The sequence below is a fragment of the Phasianus colchicus genome, chromosome Z (assembly GCF_987193195.1).
Source record: "Phasianus colchicus chromosome Z, bPhaCol1.hap1.1, whole genome shotgun sequence".
NCBI lineage: Eukaryota > Metazoa > Chordata > Aves > Galliformes > Phasianidae > Phasianus > Phasianus colchicus.
Window position 1 is genome coordinate 7,076,175 of NC_143476.1, and position 16,063 is coordinate 7,092,237.

Consider the following 16,063-nt stretch of genomic DNA (forward strand, 5'->3'; position numbering starts at 1 on the left):
ATTATTATATAAAGGACAGGAGGGTGTGAGAGGTCCACGGTGAAGATGGGACTCATCCTGTCTTGTCATGGAGAGAGTGGCTCAGAGCTCTCAGTGCTGCTGTCCGGTGCCTGGGACTGGAGGCCTGATTGAAAGTCCCCCTGCAAGAGGCTCTGCTCCTCTTCACTGATGCTGACCTGCTCCTGCATGGAGGTGCTGCTGTCGGGGCACTCACACTGTGCTTCAGATGGGCGGCACTGCAGAGACTCTGGGTTAAAATCCACACTTGTGACTGTGGTGGCTTGCAGGCTCAGGTCAGCAACTTCAGCAGAGCCAGGTGTAATGAGAGCATGGACTTCGATGAGCTCCTTCTCTCCATTAATGTTGTTAGATGGAAGGCTGCTATTAGAACTGCAGCAATTTGTGCTTCCTAAGAGCTCTCCACTGATGGAAGCACACAGAGCATCCTCGCTACTTGCCCTGGATCTTATGGCTTGGCAAGGGCTCGATTCACCTAGAAAGGATACACAGGGGTTAGTGTCAAACTTTCACAAGCTGAATTACGACAGTGGTACTTGATCAGGGGTGAAGATTTAGGCACGGGATTGAACGCTAGAAAGAGATACATGTGCAGAGCAAGCTTGAATTGTATGTTCCTGAAAAGCAGGGATTTGGAAGCTGCATTTGCACCCTTACCTGCCAGGACTACCACTGCTGTTTCTGAGGGCTGCCTGGCATTGCGCTGCAGTTGGCGTTTGCTGCCAGAGGATGGCTTCCTGAGGCTGAAGCAGCAACACCAACTGCTAGCTGGTGATTCCTCAGTCTTGCTGGGTGGATTTTGTCTGGAGAGAGAAAACAGCCAATGCTGTGAGTCGTGCGTGGTGCAGGGTGAGGGAAGAGCAGCACTGAGCTCTTGGCAGCAGTTGCTTGTTCCTAGCACTGCCTGGTTTCTGCAGGAAAACACAAAAACCCACCCAAACAATGATGCTAGGTGCTGGAAAAGAAAGTCCTCTTTACCTGTCAGATGGAAAGTCAACGACGGTGTGGAATTTGCCCTGCCCAGCTGCAGGGCTTTCTTCCACTTCAATGTCCCTGCTGCTCTCTGTTACCACAGAAGAGGTGCTGTGGCCTCGCCTCTGTGCCTGTGCCTCCTCCAGGCTGAGCAGCTTTGTGGCAGCAGAAGAGACCCCCACAGACTTGGGCCCTGGGAGAGAATTGTGCCCTGTCAGGGAAAACCACAGGTAAGAGCGAGGATCAGAAAGCAGCAGCACAGCCACCACAGTTCTGGGGGAGGTGCTGTATTTTTCTCAGGCTTGCTTATCCGAGCCACTGGAAGAAGAGGAGCCCAAAATAACCATGTGGGAAGAGGTGTGTTTATGGCAAAGGACATGGTCATCATTAAGAGCAGCTTACTGTATCAAAATAGGCAAGGAAAAACCCAAGGAAATGGGGGCAGGGAACTGAGAAAGCTTCGCTGCCACACTTGCATCAAGCTTTTCCTGCGTGCAAACCATAATAATGACGGTTTCCTCCTTGTGAAGTTTGGGCTTGGACATTCTCAGCATCCAGCAACAGGATGCCATACCCTAATGGAAGTCCAGAGGTCTGCTGTCCCCTTGATGGTAAAAGAGTATCTCAAACATCCTGGAGAAGGCCTGCATTTGGTCAAGGTGTCAGGTCAAGATCAAGCTAATGGAGGAAGACACTCACCTGCTGCATCTGCAATGTCTGCTCCGGATTTGGAGCCGAAGAGGACGTCAGTGTGGTTGATGATGAATTCCACCACATCCGACTGCGTCTGCAGCTCCATGCAGGCAGCTCTTCCGCTGGCGCAGGCAGACTCATTCTGCTGTGATCTGTAGAAAAGGCAGATTTTAGAAGTCATTTCTCCAAGACCGCTTCCCCGAGTCTGAATTGTTGCAGCCAAAAGCTGTCAGCTGAGGCTCTGGAGACTTCCGCAGTGGGCAGTCAGTGATGCCACTGCAGAAATTCCCCTGGATGATCAAGGACACGTCAGTCCCATCTCAACAAGACTGCAGAAATTGTCACCTAGACATTGTGCCCGTGGGGTTGGAGAACAGCCCAGGCTCCTGCGCTTCTGTCAGCCACAGATTTTACAGGAGAAGAGCACATTTGATGGAGAAAAAGAGAGGACTGCTTTTCTTAACTGGAGAACAGAGGAAGTGTTGAAACCGAAGCAGAAGTTTACCTTAAGAGGTTTGGAGCCCACACAATGGCTAGGTTCTTGGCATGCATGTTTGTGGTGGTGGAGCTCCCAGCCAGACATGCCAAGTGTCTCATCAGGAACTCCAGTGTCCTGGAAAACAAGAGAGGCAAATGTTCAGCACCAACGAGCATGCCGTGCTGCAATTCAGAAAGACAAAGGCTGGAACCGCATCGTTGCCCTCTGCAATGCAGCAGGGCTGAGCTCAGCAGGCTGAGGGCAGCACTGACCTGTAGTGAGGAGCGGGCAGCTGCTGGATGACGTCCTGCATTCTGAGCAGCCGCTCCTCCTCTGTAGCGGCACCAACAGCATCCTGGAGTAGTGCAGAAAGGGAGCGAGACACCAATCAGGCTAGTACACCACTGCGAGTAAACCTCGTGGGGCTGACAGCAAAAGGGCCTCCGAGCTGGGGCACTGCTGCAGCCATCTGCCAAGAGGCCCAGGAAGAGGGAAATGAAAGACGTGGCCTTGTGCTTACCGAGAACTTGCCGTACAGCTGGTGGGTGAGCAGAGGGTTCGGGAGCTCCCTGAAGTACATCTTGCAGAGGGAGCTCACGCTGTGAATGTCACGGACGGTGAGCTCAGGAATCTGCTCCGACTCAAATTCCTGCCTGGAGAGAGGGACGCAAACCCGGTTGAGCGAGAGGAAGGCAAGCCCAAAGCCACACCAGATGCACTCAGGCTGTGTCAGTCGCAGCACTCTTACCGCAGTCTCTGGATGTTGGATGCGACGCCGGACAGGCGGTATATCCCCTGCACCACGCCGTGCTGCTCAATGAACTCAGCGCAGCTCTGGAGGACCTGGGGGACTGAAGAACACGTGCCAGCCGTCAGTGGAGCTCCTGATTCAAGTCCTGCTGCAGGCTGTGCTTCACATCCCATCCATTAAGCCCAGCCAGGCTTGGCTGAAGCAAATACAGATGTGCTTGTCTCTTAGGAGTATCCGCCTCACTTTATCCTTCAGCCATCAACTCCCATTACACGTGCCTCCACTGCTATCAGCCTACCCCCTGCTAGATATGAGCTCCCTTTCATCTTATTTAGATGCCAGCAGAGGAAGATCTCAGGAATGGGCAGCTCCTTACCATCACGACCGGAGTGGAGAAGATGCTCTCCCAGGTCACCGCCAAACACCCTTTCCTTCTCCACCTCCCGCTCGGTCGGTTTCTTTGGGCGGGCCTTCACCAAGGAACGAAGGAAGGTGAGGATCTTGCTGCGTTTCTTGGGCACTGCACAACAAAAGGAAGAAACCAGGTCATTTCAGGTTTGGCTCCGTTGGACGAGGCCGAGCACAGCACATTCTACAGAGCACGTCAGAACGGGAAGAACATTACCAACCAGTACATACAAAAAGGGATTTTCCCCATCTCTGGAGGAGCCCAAGGCCAGGCTGGATGGGGCCCTGGGCAGCCTGGTCTAATCTGACATTAAATGTGGGGGCTGGGAGACCATCCTGAGGCAGGAGGGTTGGAGCATGATGATCCCTGAGGTCCCTTCCATCCCAAGCCATTCTATGAAGATTCTATAGTTTTGCCAAGTCCAATCATAAACTCAGGAGGATTGGGCCAAATCTCTGCCCCATGGTGTGCATGAAGAATCATCAACCCAGAGGACAATGTGGGATGGATAAAGGAGGTACTAAACATGGAACATACCCCCAAAAAGACTTCATTTTGCTTTCCCACACCATCAAATGTAACATCCATACCTGGCTTTGGCACAGAATTGATGAGTGCCTCAGGAATGTTCTTATTAATGAGTTCCACACACTCCCCTGGGAAAAATCCAACCTGTTACAAGAAGAGAAGCCAACTATTGCATGCAGCACTTCTCAGATCTGAACTGTTAAACCAAAAGGCACGTAACATTTCCCTCAGAACGTGCTTGCCTGACGTTCCATAAGACTATCCAGCAGAAAATGGCCATAGTTCACAGCATAAAGGTAATAATTTTTCAACATTTGCAGCCAAAGGCAAGGTCCTCTGACACTGACACAAGGAAACTGTTTATGTCCACTGGGCATCCTGTGCAGGCAGAGCAGCTCTAAGCTGAGATTCCTGCCTTTACTGAAGTTGCACTCTCCAGTCTGAAGCTTGTGCCTACCTGGAAGCCGAGCTTGCCTCTCCACCAGGGGGTCAGCTCCTTTGGTGGCATGTCGATGACACAGATGATGTCTCCCACCTGCAAGAGATTGCAACGTCAATCCCAGCTTCAGCACGGCTGGGAGGAAAGCACAGCTCAAATGACTGCATTCTTCTGCACTGCCAAACATCGCCGAGCATGAGAGCACTTGCACCAGTGCAGCTCTGAAGGCATTTGCCATTGTAAAATTGAGCAACAAGGAACGCCTTGAACTGCTTACCTCAAAGGAGAGTTCATCCGCTGCCTGGGCAACGTATCTCTTAATAGCATGGGCAGCAGCAATAGCTGGAACATTCACAGGTGCCACCTCATGGTCCAGCAGGGGCTTCCCCTTGTTCTCAGCCTGAAACAGAGAGCACAGGCCACGGTGAGGAGCTGGGAACCAACAAGGAGGATTTCAAGGTGAGGAGCACATCTGCAGAGAAAGCTGCAGGAAATGCACTCGGTCCTTATCATGGGCACTTCAGAAGGAACTGCAAGTCTAATAACGGCTGTTTCTCTCCCTGGTGTGCAGCAGGCACACGCCAGGCAATGCAAAGATGCATCTCTCCCCACCCAGACTAATCAGCAATGGCACTGATGCAGACAGGTGGCCTTGTCCATTTTGCCCCCACCTTTCCTGCGCTCTTTGTGCAGGAAGGCTGACTGTTTCAGATGCTAGGAGACCGTGAAGAGGGAAACCAAAGCTACGGCTGCAGTTACAAGGTGCAAACAGTGCCATTGCAAGCACAAAGCAGCTCTCTTGAGCAGTCCAACCAACAGCGAGGCCAAACAGAGCAGAGAATGATTGTTGTTTCTGCAGCCATTTCAAGGGAAAAGTCAGTAGAGGACAAACACAACAGCCGAGATGGCTCTCGTACTTTTATAAACTTGCCACACTTGCACTACTGTCTTGCCACAGAGGAGCTCTCTTGGAAAGCAGGAGAGCACATCTACGGCTCACTCTGCTGGCTGCAGTCAGGGAACAAAGACCAATCAGAGCTTCATACTCTACCTCTGTCCATGCCAGGTCAGGCCCACAGCTGATCTCGCTGCACGCCACAGCCATCAGCGTAGGTGTGACAAGCTGGAACTGAAAAGAAACACACTTTTATTTTCTCTGTTCACATCTCTGCTGTGCTCCCTACAGCTGTCGGGCACACTCACACAGCCCAAGCACGCCTGCTGGTGTCCCTGGTGATGCTGTGCAGCTCTGCACAAGCTGGGGCTGGGACTCTTTGCCTAAGGGATTGGTTTCCTGTAGACCAGCTGGTCACAGCACCACAGACAGCATCCTTCTGAGGGCTGAGCTGCAGAGCACGTGGAGAAAACCCACACGTGACCAGCGTCCCATCAAAGCTGGATGAGGCTGTGTTACTAAACACAGGACGTCACGGGCTGCTAAAGCATGTGGGGGGACAAACCATGGCAGGTACCTGGCAAGAGATCAGAACGAGGGAGAGAAATCTCACGAATCCGCAGCCTTTCCTTGTCACTTTGCTCTGATCTTCCACGAGCAAAAGCTGCAGCAGGGAAGCAGGCAGAGGGTGGAGAGAGGAGAGAGAAAGAGCAGGTCAGTTTGCTTCCACGGTTTAGCAAAGACTACAAGGGAAAAACCAAAATCTGCCCTCCCTCAACTTAAAAACTTAAGTTTTCAACTTAAAACCATTTCCCCTTGTCCTGCAGTTATCTACCCTTTCAAAGAGTTGATTCCCCTCCTCTTTTTAGGCTCCCTTTAGGTACTGAAGGCTGCCATGAGGTCACCCCACTGCCTTCTTTTCTCCAGGCTGAACAAGCCCAGCTCCCTCAGCCTGTCTTTGCAGGGGAGGTGCTCCAGTCCCCTGATCATCTCTGTGGCTCGCCTCTGGACCCTCTCCAACAGCTCCCTGTCTTTCTGGACACTGTACTGCAGCTGGGGCCTCACAAGAGCAGAGCAGGGGGGGACGATCACCTCCCTGTCCCTCATGGCCACCCCTCTGCTGATGGAGATAATGTGATCCTATGAGCTCCGCCAGCCAGCAGTTCTCAGCACTCACTGTCCCCCCGTCTCTCCCACACTGTCTCAGCTTACCTACAAGGTGCTGCACAGGACGGTGTGAAGACAAAGGGACGCAGTCGGTGCACAAGTGCAACAAGCGAGCTGCTCAGTCAGAGCTCCAGCGCTCCAATGAAGGGACGCAGCACGCACTGCTCCTCCCCTCATTCTAGCCCTTATGACATCACTGAGGGCCACCAGGCTGCTCCACCACGACGGACAGGGTGGGGAGGCAAGACCAGTCACAAGGGCAGAAGATTCCAACAGCCCAGCCCAACGTTCTGGAATCAGGGGCTGCTTGGAATTCTACCCCAGCCAAATCCTGGAGAAGCTGGCACGGGGTCGTCATGACCAAAGCGCAGGACCTGGCGCTTGCTCTTGTTGAGCCTCGCACAACTGGCCTCAGTGCATCCCTCTGGAGGGCCTTCCTGCCCTCAGCCAGATGGACGCTTCCTCCCAGCAGCGTACCTTGCAGTGCTGGGCCCATGTCAAATCCACACTAGAGTGGGTTTTGTTACATTCAAGGGCATGTTGCAGCACCCATCTATTTCACCTGTAGGGAAATAAAGCAGGAGATGGGAGAAACACAGAACTGCTGCCAGACTGCTTTATCCCTTTCTCAGCCCAACTTCCCTTGCCTCATCCCCTACCCCAACTCCTGGATGATGCCCACAGACTGATAGTTGGATCTCGAATCCATAGGACTCCTTTCACAGGACTCCATCAAAAGGCTGTCACACTTGTTCCGTACACTCACACTGACCCAGCAGTGGTATCACAGTCACTTAACACACACACAGCAACCAAACCCCGAGCATGCACATCCCTTCCTGCGTGACTGCAGCCCACAGCTCCCCTTCACACCTCCGTGGATCTCTGGTGTTTTACACGGATGCAGCCTCGCTGCAGCTCCGTGGCTGTCACACAAGGCCTGCAGGACCTCTTTCTCTGCAAACCCCGTCTGCAGGCACTGGTTCACGAGGTTCACCTCCTGCCCTCCTGAGCAAAAACAAGCACTAAGAACAAGAGCAAAGCACACTGGACTCGACCTGGCTGGATCCCCAACCCTCAGTCCTGTCAGACGGACCCTGGTGTGGAGACTCATCCCCAAAGCCTGGCTGGACATCAGCACAGGCATCATTCTTCAAACGCCGCATCCAAGCAGCAAGGGATCAAAGCGTTGGCACAGCTGAAACAGAAATGCTGTGTGAGTTTCCTGTTAGCACTGAGCAGGAACAAATCTACCGCTGAGCAGCAGGATGTGAGACAAGCAGCAGAAGACACCCAACCTGCAGAACCAGCTCGTTTGGGGTCGGTCCAGATGTTTGTCTGCTCCCTTCCCTGGCCCAGGCCAAGCTTGTGAGCTGCTCCTCCTTTGTGCAGGGGGAAATGGTGCAGATGCCATGTGGTCGCTATGCACAGCATGCCTTGAACTTGCTTTTCCTCTCTCCATCTTCCATTAGTAAACAGCATCTCCAGCCTCCAGAGATCACTGAGTCCAACCCCTGCACAACAGTGAAAAAAAAGATATGATAAGGGGTACTTAAAGCACAGCATCTGTAATCAGATCAGACTCCTGCACTGTGAAGACTTCCATGAGTATTCCTGCACAGTGCATCACTTAGTCTCTCTTTAGCCTTGTGTTCATGGTTTTCCTGTAAGAGCTTGTCTAAACACTGCCTATAATCGTGGTTATGCTAGAATAACCTCTTGGTGCAGCAGGATGTCTGGAGCCCAAGTGCAGAGTCTCAGTGTTGCAAAGCCTTGAAGAGGTGCACCGTATGTGCTGGGGCTGATGACACAGACACTGGAGCAAGGCCAGTGTGATGTTAGAAACTTGACCAGCAGCTGATCTGTTGTCAGCCATTTCTGGACACAAACGGGATCTGGTCGACTTAGGACATGACCTTTGGGCTGGAGAGCAACTCCCCGAGGAATCACACAGCCACTGCAGACCGTTGGCAAGAACCCCATACCAAAACAGCTCATCTGCAATCAGTTTTTAATCTGTGCAGCAGTGATTGGAACAGGCGCACGCTCTCTGGAATTGCAGGAATGTTCACAAGTGGAATGTACATCACCTGTGTGCTCCAGCTCTTCTGTGTGCATGCTAGGTGCAGTGATCCCCCTGCACCCAGGGCTGCAATAAAGTCCTGTGGGCTTTCTAACCTGCCAACCAGCAGCCCAGGCTGCCCAGAGCCACATCCAGACTGGCCTTGGATGCCTGCAGGGATGGGGCATCCACAGCCTCCCTGGGCAACCTGTTCCAGTGCCTCACCACCCTCTGCCTGAAAAACTTCCTCCTCACATCCAACCTAAACCTCAACACCCACCGTCTCAGTCTAAAGCCACTCCCCACTTGTCCCATCACTGTCCACCCTCCAAAACAAAACACCTCGGCTGTTCAACACTGAAAGAGCAAAATAACCCACAGCTCTTACTTCCACTGTATGCAGTTAATTCCAAACTTAAGGTCACAGGTTAATTACTCATGTGATCCTTCCTGACAGAAGAACTACTCGTAGTGATGTGTAGGAGTAAGGAACAGTTTGAAAAGGTCATGGACATATTAGAACTTGCAGCATTCATCTTAATAGATGCCTACATTGCAAAGCATTTTGTAAAACACACGTTACAAGTACTGTGCATTCGATTACACTATATCAAACTCTAAGTAACAATACAGGTTGCTTTTAAATCTACACTTGCATGTTTTCTTCCAACTCCTTGATAAAATTCCTGACTGCCTTCAGTTTTATAGCCAAAGCAGTGTTTGAGCTGGTAATGTACTCTTGAACAGCACTGCTGCCTTTAGCATTTGTATGTTTAGATCTGAAAAGAGAATTTGGTCATTATTTCATGATGAGAGAATCTTATATGACAAAACAGAATTACAAAAATCTGACAATACTGTAAAATGCCAGTGTAAGAATATGGCTCTGATTTTTTTTTTTCATTTTTTTTCTTCTTTTTTTCTTTTTCTTTTTCTTTTTCTTTTTTTTTTTCTCTATTATTTCCTTTTTTTTTTTCTTTTTTTTTTCTTTTTTTTAAATGGTGAGTGTACCATTAATTCAAGACAAGAATTTTGTTTGTAAGTCGATCTCTATAACTGTTCTTGGCATCATTCTGTAGGATGACCTAGATACATGGAATTTGGCACTGGCTCCCCAGGGCAGTGGTTTGGCACTGAGCTGACAAAGGCCAAAGAGCATTTGCACAATGCTCTCAGACACAGGGCTTGACACATAGGAGGTCCGGTGTGGAACCAGGAGGTGGAATACATGATCCTCGAGGTCCCTTCCAAATAAAGATATTCCATGATCCTCTAATACTTATATTCCCAAGTCCTGTACACAGTGCTCAGATGCTTAATTGAAAGGTTCCATGAAACAGTGAGGTATCTATGTCCCTTTACCACTCAGTTATTCAATTTGCCACGTGGATCTTTTATCCAGTCACATTAAAAAACCCCTCAAAGTATTTCCTTCAGTCTTCCATTCTGATAGAGCTTTCTGGAGCAAATAAAGAGTTGCAACTCAGAATGTCCACACCTCCCTTCCTGCACCCTGCATACATTTTTCATTGCACTGTGATTACGTACCATTCTATTGTCACCCTCATTCTGTCATTATCTAGGCAGTTTACTGCCATTAAATTTTCCAGCAACAGATGCCCACAAGTACAGCCAGCCTGGACTTATTTCCAATACTTATCTTTGTCCTGATGTCCTTGTAGGAGCTGGGACATTTCTCCATCTCAGCAGCAGAGGGCAGGAGGGGTCCAAGGTGAGGGCACGCTCTCCTCTATTTTTCTGGCACTCAAAGACAAAGGGAACAAGAAAACCAGATGTGTTTCCCTGCCCATGGCAAACACCAGCCTTTCCATCCTTACAGTCCTTCCTGCCATCAGCACAGACATTTTGCTTTCTTGTGCCACTTCATCCCTTTAGCATCTGGCATTCTAACAAAAAAGTACTTACAAGGAATTTTAATATTTTCATATTAAATGTCAGAATTAGAACCATTATGTTTACCAAATATTTAAAACGTTCAACCCAGTGATAAGTGAAGTGATGTTGTATTTAGCATTCAGATAAGAACTTGTAAAGGAAGTAAAAAGTGCTGCTTTCATAAACTATAGTCTCATTGTCAGGCCTTGCGCTGTCTCAGCAGATTATTACAGAATGTTCATTCAAGCAGGAATTCAGAGATGCGTCTGAATTGATAACAACAACGAGTAATTAAGAAAGCTTGACTGCAGTCTGCTTGAGGATTCCAGTCTGAAGTGTGTTCCACCTGATGACAACTGGGAATGTCTTTCTCTCACCATTAGAACCATTGCACCTCTGACTAAACACATAGCTAATCACCACTGAAAACTAACTACATGTTGATTAACATTCAGAGAGATTGTGCAGGTGTCCTTTTAGGAACTGGCCTACAGTATGCTAAGAGGGATGGATGTGGGGACATTAGGATAACGTGCCCTCTGCCTGTTAAGACAGCCCCAGCAGAGCAGGTCAGCAGGCTGAAGAGCTGCGTGGGTCACCAGGGCTCAGAGACTTCACTCGGCCATCTGAAAGTGGAGGGACTTCAGCCCAAGCTGCCCTTTTCCATGCAGGCAAGGAGGCCAAGAGAAGGTGGATCGGCACGGTTCTGGTGCAGACAGGGGCTGCAGTGTGAGCAGGCCTACACAGACAAGGCTGTGCCCACACAGAGTGACAGCAGCTTTCGCTGTGAGCAGATTCCCAGGGGGCCTGAGCCATGGCAGTTCTTGATGGCAGCATGTTCCAATCAGCCCTGGAAGTCTTCTCTGGACGTCTGTCGCATTCTGGAATCCACACTGAGGACGCAGTCGCTGTGTCAGAGCAGCTGGCAGAGTCACGGGGAACCGTGACGTAGTTGGCCCAGGGAGCAACAACAAGGCCTGCACTGCTCAGCCAGCCCAGGCCAAAGGGGAGCACGAGAGAGAGCAGAGGAGAGAGGGGGGGAAAGAGGGCCAGGAAGGAAAGGCCTGTGCCTGAATGGACGTGTAGCAGCAGCTGCTGACAGCAAACTCGGTGATGGCAGGGGCACAGCAGAGCAGTGCAATGCTGGCAGCTTCCTGTGTCTTTCACACAGGCACTGCAGACATGGCCAGCACTGGGAGATCAGCAGAACTGCTGCACACCTCTGCCAGCCCAGGCCAGAGGAGTGCAGAACAGTGAGCTGCTGCTGAGGGGAGAGAGGATGGCCTGAGAGCTGACCTGAGAGGCAGGGCTGGCTGTGTTACAGCAGCCTCTGTGTCCTCCTCCTGTGTCTGTGAGGGCCAGAGGGCCAGAAGAGAACATGCCCAGACAACGAAGCCCTGCTGTCCTCTGCTGCTCAGCTGGAGAGATGTTCCGCCTTCCTGAAGGACGCTGATCCAAAGGGAAGGAATCAAAGGAAGTCCAGGCTGGCTGTCCTTGTGGGCATCAGCTGCTGGCAGCTGCCTCTGTGCTGCCATGGGCAGGGCACAGCACACACAGTGTTTGCAGTTCCCTGTGTGACACTGGCCCTGGTGACCTGACAGCCATAGGGAGACAAGAGAAAGAGCTGCCTCCCTCTGCCAGATGAGGCAAAGGTGAGAATCCCAGAATCACAGCATGGCCCGGGTTGGAAAGGAGCTCAAGGTTCATGAATCTCCAACCCTTGGCTCTCCAAGGGTGCACAGGGGGCTTTGTTCTCCCTGTGGTGCAGCTTCAGTGCCAACTCACAGCTGAGCTGGTTGGCACACTGTGACAGCCTGCCGCTCTGAAGCTCTTGGGGCAGTGCTCAGTTCTTTCTGAAGTACTCTGGAAAACGCTGCTTCTCCTTCACCAAGTCTGTTTCCAGACAGACGTCTTTTTCTCCTCTGTACACACAAACAGTATCTTGTAACTCCCTGGCACAGTGCTCAGAAGTGATACTTCTGGAAGCACGTCAGAGAAAAGTGGCCTTGTCCCAGTGGACTTTCAGAGCAGATGAGAACAAGTCTTGGTTGACGGCTTTCTTCTGCTTCTGGAACTGCACAGGCAGGTTGTGTGTTGTCATACTTTATGCCAAAGTGCCAAACTGAAGCAGTTTCTGCAACTTCTTTTTTTCATACTTGTCACTCTTTGCTGAGACCTTAACTTAGTCATTTTTAATGCGCTCTCATCTAAACTACTGTGTCCTCCAGTGTCAGTGTTGTATGAATCAGGACTGTGGGATTTCATCAGTGAAAGGATTCTGCTCTAATGACTGTCATTCTAAAGCTGATATTGTTTCTACCGCATCAGGCTTGCATTGAGCATCTTTGATCAACAGAGAAATCAGAAAAATTGCTTTTCCTATTGCAGTTTCCTTTTAACTAGTGATGAAAGCTGTCAGTTTATTTTTGGCACCAGAAATCCTGGGATGCAACCAGGTTAGATAAGAAGTGACACTGAGTCAACAGTAAGGGAACACAGATGAGATAGCATCACACAGCTCTGGAAAAGATGTTCCAGCTCTGTGTCTACCTACACCTTCAGGAGATGAAAAGTACTGGCTTACTGAGGTGTCCTGGGTTGCAGGTTCTGTTAATCTCCATTTTAGGAAGAGCTGCTTGCAATAAATACCTTGTAAGGTGAATGAGCTTGATAGAAGTAGGGTGTGAAAGAGATGGATTTGCTGTTTCCCTGAAGGTGCAGGAGTATTGCTGTGCCTACAGTCAGTAAACAAGGCAGAAATCACTGTGTTCCTCAGAATGAAAAGGAATAAAAATCTTTTTGGGAGTGACAGCACGCCTGAATGAAGCACAAATCTAAACATTTAAAATAAGGGCTAGTGTCAAAGGGACTTGCAGTATTTCTCGTGAAGAAATATTTGATGCTTCTTCATGAAAGTCATCATAACAAAAGTGTCCTGATGTCTTTGCTGAGGATTTCCTTGGTTCCAGCCTGAAGGTGTGCGCAGGCATGAGCAGGCAGTGCTGAGCTGCAGGTGAGTGCCTGTGTCCCACAGCAGGAAACCCGTGGATGTCTTCAGGGGGTTGAAATGGGCAGAGCTGTGAAACCTGCAGGCTTTCACTGAAATTGTCCTCTGCTTTATTTTGTAATCTTAGTTTCACCAATGCTTTCCAATATAATTTTCGTATGAATGCAGATACATGGGATAGGATTTAAAGTTTTTATGGTGCTGCTGTATAGTTTTCTGTGGTCATCATAAGCCAATAAAAAAAATAAATGGTAATCAGGCAATCTATTAACAACCTGTGGCACGTGTAAAACAATGAAATTCCTTGCAGGAAGACAATATTGCCATATAATAATGTGGCTATCCAAAACTGTTAATTATACTTGATGAGCTGGAGATAAACCTGAAATGCAGGACTTTGATCTTAGCCAAGAATAATAAAAGTTATTATCGTTCTTAAATTGGCAGCTGCTATCAAAAGCCTGTGTCTTATTTCCCTTTTAGTAACACTGGCTAAATCAGAGAAAGTGATAAAAGAATTTCATGATTGCAGCTTAGGGATTCTTTCCCACTTGACCAGAAGTAATCAATGTCCAAAAATGTCTGTAAATACTTTTTCTATCTTATTTTGCCAGATGTATTGATATTTGAGATGAATGGCAAAAACATTTTGCGTACATAGATAAGCAATGCAAATTCGCTGGATTGTTTTAGAGAAAAAAGCTCCGGTTATCAGATCATTTCCATGCAGAAATAAGATTTACAGAAAAATTCTCATTATTATTATTCATGCCTGAATAAGTTCAAAAAAGAGATGTGGGGGATGTTGTTTCAATTCCAGCTGATTGCTTTTCTTTGTGTGACACAGGAGCTCTTGACTTGAAAGCTAGAGGGATGCAATAGACAGAGCTGCAACCTCTGCCAGACATGGCAAAGGTGAGTGGGATGTTGTTTCAATTAGTGCTGATGTCAGGAAGGACTGTAAGGATGGAAAGGCTGGTGTTTGCCATGGGCAGGGAAACACATCTGGTTTTCATTTTCTCTTTCTCTTTGAGTGCCAGATAAACAGGGGAGAGTGTGCCCTCACCTTGCAACTCCCCTGCCCTCTTCTGCTGAGATGGAGAAATGTCCCAGCTTCTAGAAGGACATCAGGACAAAGATATGTAATGAAAATAAGTCCAGGCTGGCTGTCCTTGTGGGCATCAGCTGCTGGCATCTGCATTGCTGCTGCCATGAGCATGGCAAAGCAGGTAAAATGTTGCTTTTCCTTGTGTGACACAGGAGCTCTTGACTTGACAGCTAGAGGGATGCAATAGAAAGAGCTGCAACCTCTGCCAGACATGGCAAAGGTGAGTGGGATGTTGTTTCAATTAGTGCTGATGTCAGGAAGGACTGTAAGGATAGAAAGGCTGGTGTTTGCCATGGGCAGGGAAACACATCTGGTTTTCATTTTCTCTTTCTCTTTGAGTGCCAGATAAACAGGGGAGAGTGTGCCCTCACCTTGCAACTCTCCTGCCCTCTGCTGCTGAGAGGGAGAAATGTCCCAGCTTCTGGAAGGACATCAGGACAAAGATAAGTAATGAAAATAAGTCCAGGCTGGCAGTACTTGTGGGCATCTGCTGCTGGCATCTGCATTGCTGCTGCCATGAGCATGGCAAAGCAGGTAAAAGGTTGCTTTTCCTTGTGTGACACAGGAGCTCTTGACTTGAAAGCTAGAGGGATGCAATAGACAGAGTTGCAACCTCTGCCAGACATGGCAAAGGTGAGTGGGATGTTGTTTCAATTAGTGCTGATGTCAGGAAGGACTGTAAGGATGGAAAGGCTGGTGTTTGCCATGGGCAGGGAAACACATCTGGTTTTCATTCTCTCTTTCTCTTTGAGTGCCAGATAAACAGGGGAGAGTGTGCCCTCACCTTTTAACTCCCCTGCCCTCTTCTGCTGAGATGGTGAAATGTGCCAGCTTCTAGAAGGACATCAGGACAAAGGTATGTAATGAAAATAAGTCCAGGCTGGCAGTCGTTGTGGGCATCAGCTGCTGGCATCTGCATTGCTGCTGCCATGAGCATGGCAAAGCAGGTAAAAGGTTGCTTTTCCATGTGTGACACAGGAGCTTTTGAGTTGATAGCGAGAGGGATGCAATAGACAGAGCTGCAACCTCTGCCAGACATGGCAAAGGTGAGTGGGATGTTGTTTCAATTAGTGCTGATGTCAGGAAGGACTGTAAGGATGGAAAGGCTGGTGTTTGCCATGGGCAGGGAAACACATCTGGTTTTCATTTTCTCTTTTCTTTGAGTGCCAGATAAACAGGGGAGAGTGTGCCCTCACCTTGTAACTCCCCTGCCCTCCGCTGCAGAGAGGGAGAAATGTCCCAGCTTCTGGAAGGACATCAGGACAAAGATATGTAATGAAAATAAGTCCAGGCTGGCTGTCCTTGTGGGCATCAGCTGCTGGCATCTGCATTGCTGCTGCCATGAGCATGGCAAAGCAGGAAAAATGTTGCTTTTCCTTGTGTGACACAGGAGCTCTTCAGTTGAAAGCTAGAGGGATGCAATAGCAAGAGCTGCAACCTCTGCCAGACATGGCAAAGGTGAGTGGGATGTTGTTTCAATTAGTGCTGATGTCTGGAAGGACTGTAAGGATGGAAAGGCTGGTGTTTGCCATGGGCAGGGAAACACATCTGGTTTTCATTTTCTCTTTCTCTTTGAGTGCCAGATAAACAGGGGAGAGTGTGCCCTCACCTTTTAACTCCCCTGCCCTCTTCTGCTGAGA

At 49.3% G+C, this 16,063-nt stretch overlaps 1 protein-coding gene and 1 long non-coding RNA gene across 2 annotated transcripts in view; one reads left to right on the forward strand and one right to left on the reverse strand.

Moving 5' to 3' along the window:
• Positions 1–16,063, forward strand: part of LOC149912352 (uncharacterized) — a 73,372-nt gene that overhangs the window by 55,621 nt on the left and 1,688 nt on the right. The gene's annotated exons all lie outside the window — the stretch shown is intronic.
• On the reverse strand, positions 1,664–4,357 carry LOC149912356 (rho GTPase-activating protein 32-like). The gene is made up of 8 exons (XM_090130776.1): positions 4,307–4,357; positions 3,912–3,993; positions 3,289–3,432; positions 2,910–3,012; positions 2,682–2,814; positions 2,434–2,516; positions 2,189–2,296; positions 1,664–1,835 (listed from the first exon to the last, which is right to left on the reverse strand). Exons 1-8 carry the CDS (start codon positions 4,355–4,357, stop codon positions 1,664–1,666), a joined length of 876 nt encoding a protein of 291 aa, XP_089986902.1.

Excerpts from the sequence above, each read along its gene's own strand:
- LOC149912356 (XM_090130776.1), bottom strand. The coding sequence starts at position 4,357 with ATGCCACCAAAGGAGCTGACCCCCTGGTGGAGAGGCAAGCTCGGCTTC. Across the intron at positions 3,013-3,288 it reads TCTCCACTCCGGTCGTGATG|TCCCCCAGGTCCTCCAGAGC; the intron begins GTAAGGAGCTGC and ends CGTGTTCTTCAG. Across the intron at positions 2,517-2,681 it reads AGCTGTACGGCAAGTTCTCG|GATGCTGTTGGTGCCGCTAC; the intron begins GTAAGCACAAGG and ends GCACTACTCCAG.